The 7,202-nt window shown below is 43.2% G+C and overlaps 2 protein-coding genes across 2 annotated transcripts; one reads left to right on the top strand and one right to left on the bottom strand.

Moving 5' to 3' along the window:
- Window positions 1-176: 176 nt before the first annotated feature.
- Window positions 177-1,295, bottom strand: LOC133922391 (uncharacterized). The gene has a single exon (XM_062367713.1). It carries the CDS (start codon window positions 1,196-1,198, stop codon window positions 608-610), a length of 591 nt encoding a protein of 196 aa, XP_062223697.1. The 5' UTR covers window positions 1,199-1,295; the 3' UTR covers window positions 177-607.
- Window positions 1,296-5,667: 4,372 nt separating this feature from the next.
- Window positions 5,668-6,986, top strand: LOC133923210 (protein FAR1-RELATED SEQUENCE 3-like). Its single transcript, XM_062368634.1, has 2 exons — window positions 5,668-5,940; window positions 6,448-6,986. Exons 1-2 carry the CDS (start codon window positions 5,670-5,672, stop codon window positions 6,984-6,986), a joined length of 810 nt encoding a protein of 269 aa, XP_062224618.1. The 5' UTR covers window positions 5,668-5,669.
- The last annotated feature ends 216 nt before the right edge of the window (window positions 6,987-7,202 follow it).

Consider the following 7,202-nt stretch of genomic DNA (forward strand, 5'->3'; position numbering starts at 1 on the left):
AAAGAAGAAGAGGAGGATGCAAGCTCAGACTCTGTTTTGAGTTTCACTTCAAGAACTTACAATCATGGCCATGGAGTCTTTTGCGCGATCGCCGCAGCCGAAGGAGGAAAGAAATATTCATGCTGGAGACTGGAGACAGTAAATTCGATCGGTAACAACAGCAGAACAAGATGAAGTAACTAATCTGCAGTACTTACTCTATATATACACACATCCCACATCGACAAAATTTTATTCTGTACATGTAGCACCTAAATTACATAACCAGATAGAGTACTGGTAAGTAGGTACACTGGAAAGATCGTATGTACAAGACTGAATGCTTCTCCTGGATTTTGTCACCCCAACAACCCAGCCACCACCTACTGACCCACCCCTAGCCTCACAAAGTACCAAGAGAAGCACTGCTCATGCTACATGCCACCAAATCTCCTAAAAGTATAATCCTAACTCCAAGAACAAGAAGATCAAGACGAGAGAGAGAGAGAGCAAGTGATGATTGATGACTGATAACAACATGCACCAAGAAATGAACAGCTCAACTCATACTACGTAGTGCTCTGATGGATGGAGCAGAGAGGACGCACGGCGCGCGCGGCGAGACGGATCACCAGAAGGCGTACACGACGCGGGAGCACTTGCCCTTGATCCAGCCGACGCCGCGCCGCACCGAGTCCCGTACCTTCCCCTCCACGTCGTACACCTTGTACACCACCAGCCGCTTCTTCCGCTGCAGCTCGGCGTCGTCCGGCCCGCCGCCGGCCGCCGCCTTCCTGGCCGGGACCGCGGCGGGAGCGGCCGCGGTGTCGTCCAGCGCGGCGAAGGAGGGGGTGTACCCCCTGAGGTTGACGGAGCGGCGGTTGGCGGAGGACCAGTTCGTGATGCTGCCGGAGCGCTTCAACTGGCCAGCCCCGGCGGCGCCGTCCTCGGAGGGGCTGTAGGATGCCGCGTAGGAGGCGCTGTAGCTCCGCAGATTCAGGCCTGGGGTGGGGCGGTTCGCGGCGGAGACGCTCCTGGTGCTCCCGCTCCGCTGCACGGGCGGCGCCGGGCGCGACCAGGAGCTGACGCTCCTGGCGCGCTTCACCTTGGACGACGGCGGCCGCGCGTAGGAGGCGCTGTAGCTCCGGAGGTCGGCTCCCGCTGCTCCCCCGTACGTGGTGCCCCTCTCCGCGCACGACACTGACCGCTCCATTGGCATCTCTCTCTCTCTCTTCTCTCCTCTCTCTCTCTCTCTCTCTCTCTCTCTCTCTCTGCGTGCGCGCGGGCGTGCTCAGCTTTGTGACAAGCTATGGCGAGGAGTTGGCGCAATGGGCGCTTCTTATGGCGAGTGGTGTGGGGGTGCTCGGATCCGCTGCGGTCGTAGTACTGTGAGGTTAGATATGGGTGTTGAGCAACCCAGGCGGATTTTGAGCCGTTGGATCCAAGAACGGATGGGTAGGATTAAGGGGTTTCATCCGTCCTTGCAGCTGTCGGATATGAGAATTGACAACTGCGATCAAGAGATTGGTTCGGAGGAAAGTGGTGATCTATTTTCCTCACCACATTTATTGTGTCATTATGGGTGTCAATTCGTAATTAGAAAGCTTGATGTATACTCTCCGTGTAAAAATAGTACACATTTTTAAAATAATAAATTTTATATATTTTAACAAATATTTAATTGAATTATAAAAATATATAATGTAAAAAAAATATACAACTAGATTCATAATTTAAAATAATTTCACACTATATAGGTTTTGTAGTTATAAATAATATATTTTCTGCAAAAACTATAGTAAAAATCTAACTTTGAAGATCATATTAAAAAAAATATGTTTACTATTTTTAAACGAAGGGAGTACATTATATTACGGTTCAACAACTACATTATATTGTGATGTTTTAGTTTAATCTAGCTAGGTAGTTTTTTCGTTGCGTTTATGGTTTTCGCTCGTTTTTTTAATTATCCGAGCACTCGTTGGACTCTTGTTCCTAATAATACTATTAATAGGAAGGTCCTTCCTGTTTGGTTTTAAAAAAACTACATTGTTGTTTTGGTTCTCAAAGACGTGCGAAATAGTGGCGCACCTAATGGAGTACGAATTAAGGGTGCAACCAAGGAAAGCACACTGTTGGCGACGCACAATGTTATATTATCGTGTTGCCATGCTTACATTTCATTAGGGTGAACGAGACTTTTAGCTATGTAGGGACCCAAAATGAATGGTTGTTAGATCATCTTTAATCATATTTTCTTTATTTCGTTTTCTTCCTAATTCATTTTTCTGTTTTTATTTTTTTTATTTTCTCTCATCTCCAACAGCTTCTCTTTAAGGGGAATCGCGAAAGGAAATGAGAGATAATCCCGTCCTGAAGGGAATGACCCTGGGAATCTCATCGTGAAGGGAATCGTGAAAGAAACCGTTGGAGCGCTGAAGAGAACGAAAATCTTTTCACAACAAGATTTTCGTCCCCAAAGAGAATCCGTTAGGCTTAGCTTTAGGAGTTTACCTCCTTCCTTTCCTTGGTGTTCTTTCGGCCTACTTTACTACATCGGGATGGGTTTTTCTAGGGTCAAAAGGCGTTAAGAATGTATCTGGTCATTCTTACTATATATAACTTTCTAGTGTGTACGTGTTTTCTGATCCGGTGATGGATAAAAAAAAATCACTATTACAAAACCAACCCATATATATATATATATATATATATATATATATATATATATATATATATATATATATAGGGCGCTGCTATTCTTAGCGCTGCGCGTTGAATAGCTATTTAGCGCCCCAGGATACCCCGCGCCCCGATCGTAGATTCGCTCGGGAAATCCGCTCGAAGCCGTAAAACTTTCGACCGCAGCCGTATATTTTGCTTCCGCAACCGTATGAAGATGTCCTTTGGTCAGGGAACCGTATAACCATAAAATAATTTTTGTTGAGAACGAGTTGATTTCCAGATTTTTAATCGTACACAAAACAATCAGGGAACCGTATAACTTAGATTGGCCAGTAGTAAAATATACATTTATGAACCATATATGAATCATACAGAGAGCCGTAAATCATATTGTTATGAAGCGTAAAATTTAATTTTATGGTAACGAGTGATCTTTCGTACACATAAACATATTCAAAGTATCCATGTAACCATAAATCAATTATGATTAAATCATTCGTGCTTTTATTTTTCGGAGTCGTAGCCATTTAAAAGGGCTCCATTCAATTTAGATTGTGACCGTAACTATAATTAATTTAATACGGTACGCTGGTGTTGTTATTTATGGAGGGCGTTATGAGGGGGAAACAAAATGGGCGCCATTCACGGGATGACGGTTGGGCCAATGGGGGGAGGTTACATGAAAATAGAAAGGCCTCAGGAAAAACCGGCCAAATCAAATGGAGAATTAATCGGGGGATTGCGGAAAAGGATTAGGGTTGGAGGTTCATCCGAGTGTATGCCATGGGACGACACCATGAACACAGCGCTGTGCGTAAGCAGCGCCAGAGAGAGACGATCTCTATGCAAAGCAATATACCCACGTGCCCTTCACCCGTCACGACGCAGCAGTTTGTGCGATCTGATGATGACCGCAGCGACTTCTGTGCTCGAACCACGGCTGCGTCTCAACCAACTCCCGAGAGGACGATCGACCTGACAGCTCGGATGTCGATACCTTCTCATGCATCGGATACAAGGACACCTCCATCAACACTGGCGCCGGAAGAGATGGCAACACCTGAGGAGGGTCTAACATTTACTCACGTAAGTTCATTGGGTTTACTGCATTTCGATTGCCAAAGTCGTAATTTTGTATATTTCTATACATCAATGTAAATCCATATACACAGACATAACCATTTTCCAAACATACAGTGAACCGTAAAACATAATTTGACTAACCATAAAATATAACATGAAGAGAGCTGATTATTTCATACTGATAACCATATTCAAAGCCTTCAAGTGACAGTAAAACATATGTTTCCCAACCATATATCATCTTTTGATGATGACAATGGTTATGCTATATTGAATAAATTGTTACAATGACATTGTTGTTACTAATTGATACTTTAGGGAGACAATGTGGATGAATCCATTATACCAAAGGTGGGAATGTTCTTTCTAGCAGAGGAGGATGCGTATGAGTTCTACAAACGGTATGCAAAGGAGGCTGGATTTGGAATAAGGTGGGACAGGACTAAGAAAACAATTAGGGAAATATCATGCTCATTGGCAGGGAAGTGGCAGTACTTCAAGCCAGGGAAAACAAGGAAGCGGAACAAGTTCTCTAAAAAAACAGGGTGCAAAGCATACATGAAGCTGAAGGAAGTGGAGAATGAGGACAGAGAGTATGATGGCAAGGTGATGGTGGAGAATATTAGGCTGTTACACAACCATCCGTTAGCGAAAACACCAACAGTAACAAACCAGATGGAGTGTCACAAGCATAAGGATGAGACGGTGATGGAGCTTGTGGACGAACTAAATACAAGCAATGTGCTAATCAACTGTACGAGAAATATGCTGAGCGAGATGCATGGGGGAGAGCAGAACGTCCCACTAACAGCACGTGACATAGGAAACAGGTAATAAAACATTTTAATGTGACGATTATGGTAACATCCTATAAATATATACGGCTGTATTGTGTTACATAATACTGTTTGGATGCAGGAAAGCAGGTAAGACGCGGGAGGAGAATGCAGATGACATAGGGAAATTGATTGAATTTTTCCGTTACTGTCATGAACAAAATCCACAGTTTTACTGGGACGTTGATTGTGATAAAGATGGATACATCAAGAACATGTTTTGGAGCCATGCAAGCATGCAGGGGGACTATGCAGACTTTGGTGCCAATGATGCAATGACCTTTGACACAACGTATAAGACAAACACATATGAGATGCCTCTTGCAATGTTTGTTGGATCGAACCATCACAACCAGAACGCTATATTTGGGTGCGCACTTCTACGACACGAAACAATTGATGCCTTCAGATGGTTGTTTGGGACATTCAAGAGGTGCATGGGAGGGAAAACACCAAGATGCATCCTAACAGGTAAGAATCCAGCAAGCAGTTAAATATTGCACGCAATCTTTTGTTCATTTATTGACCGTATTATATGTTTTCGGGTAAAAATTCAGATGAAGACCCATCAATGAAGGTGGCAATACCTGAGATGTTCCCGGGTATAGTACATAGGCTGTGCAGATGGCATGTGGTAAATAAAGTGCAGACTAAACTCAATGAGCTGTACGAGCTGCACAAAGAACTGAAAGATGTGTTCAATTCAACCATCAACCATCCACTGACACCAACAGAGTTTGAGAGTGCGTGGGCAGAGATGTTGTCAAGATTCAAACTGCAAGATGACCCGACATTAAGAAGCCTGTACAATATAAGGGAAAGGTGGGTAAAGGCATTCTTCAAGCATAAATATTTTGGAAGGATGACATCTACACAACGGAGCGAGAGCACTAACATGATGGTTAAAAACAACTTTGTGAACCACACAACTGTGCTCCATAAATTTGCCAAGCAAATGCTGAAGGTTATCCAAAGGTGGAGAGCAGCCGAGGCCGCAGAGGAATATGGTGGCATGGAGAGTGTGTTCGCATAGTGCAAATAATTTTACGGTTAGACCATATGCATTCTAACATTTGATATTGATAAATGCAGTGCAGAACAGATGAGAGTGGCTGGGGATTTGTTGATCAGCTACGACGGGTGTATACAAGAAGAGTTTTCGAGCAGGTACAGAGGACAGTGACTTCAGCAACAAGGTACCGAATTGACGATGATCTTGTGGGGAGAAAAAACCACTACCTGGTATCACACACTAGAAGAACAAACAAAATATCATGGGGTCAACATCAATTCAAGGTGTGTGCCGATATTGAATGTCAGAAGTTCACGTGCGAATGTAGGACATGGGAACACACAGGTAACAACAGTTTTGGAAATATAATTGAACATGATATCTTTTACTGTTGTGATTGGTACCTTTATGCACTTTGACACGTGAAGTGCTTATTCTATTTTAGCTGGTGCAAACATACAAGTGGAGTTAATATGGGGGTGTAATATAAGTTGTATGGTTGAGTAAATGATATTTTATAGTTAATATATTAGTTATATACGGTCAAAAAGTGAACCAACAATTGACATGTTTCCATGTTCATAACCATATTAATAATAACAATGTAACCATACTAAAATCATCCATGTAAGCATGTTAGAGGAATTATGGTTGCATATACAGTTAAAATATGGTTCCATATTCTTAACAATATTCAAAACATCCATGTAACCATATCAACAGCATCTATAAAACCGTATTAAAGGATATACGGGTGCATTGATATATAAAATTATGGTTCTGCATTCTTAACAATATTGCAAACATCCATGTTTTATGGAAATATAATTGAACATGATATCTCTTACACAGGTTTGTTCTGCGAACATCTGATTCGAGCATTCATGCAAGCACAGGTGGAGAGTATACCAGGGAGCTATATTCTTAGGAGGTACACCAGGAATGCAAGGATGGAACTTCCATTTGACCGACATGATGAGAGATTGGTTGGACCGGATGGGACAACACAGAAATACCGGCAAACAACGCTGCTAGTGGTTGCAATGGCAATTGTTCGTGCAGGAAGCATGTCAAGATCGGCATACGACAAGGCAATGAAAGATCTGAAAATTCTAAGAGGACAGATTGAGAACCTACCAGCAGACATTGGACATTCACAAGGAGAAACAAGTACAATTACCTCAAGACAGGGTTGGGAGCAAACATATAGCAGCCAGGCGACAGATGGCATGTGCACAGAAGAAAATCATGATGAAAACATTCACACTACAACCGTAAATGGAATTATGGAGTCAAGAGCACCACATATAATCAATATGGTCAACCGTGCACCCCTCCAAAGGCCAAAACCAAGGGACATAGGGTGGATGAGGGAGAGGAGCGAACACTAGGCACAAGAGGGCCTAAGAAATGTAACCGAGCTTGCAAGCTTTGTGGAATCGCAAATGGACATAATAGAGGAACCTGTCCAGAAAACCCAAAGAACAAGGACAGGATTGCCAAGCTGAATCAAGGTCCGAGAAAGAGGGGGAGGCCAAAGGGTAGCGGGAAGTCAACGGTGGCAGGCAATAAAAATAAGGTTTGCCGGTCGCTGGATGAAGATCTGC

This window comes from Phragmites australis, chromosome 6 (assembly GCF_958298935.1).
Source record: "Phragmites australis chromosome 6, lpPhrAust1.1, whole genome shotgun sequence".
Taxonomy (NCBI): Eukaryota; Viridiplantae; Streptophyta; class Magnoliopsida; order Poales; family Poaceae; genus Phragmites; species Phragmites australis.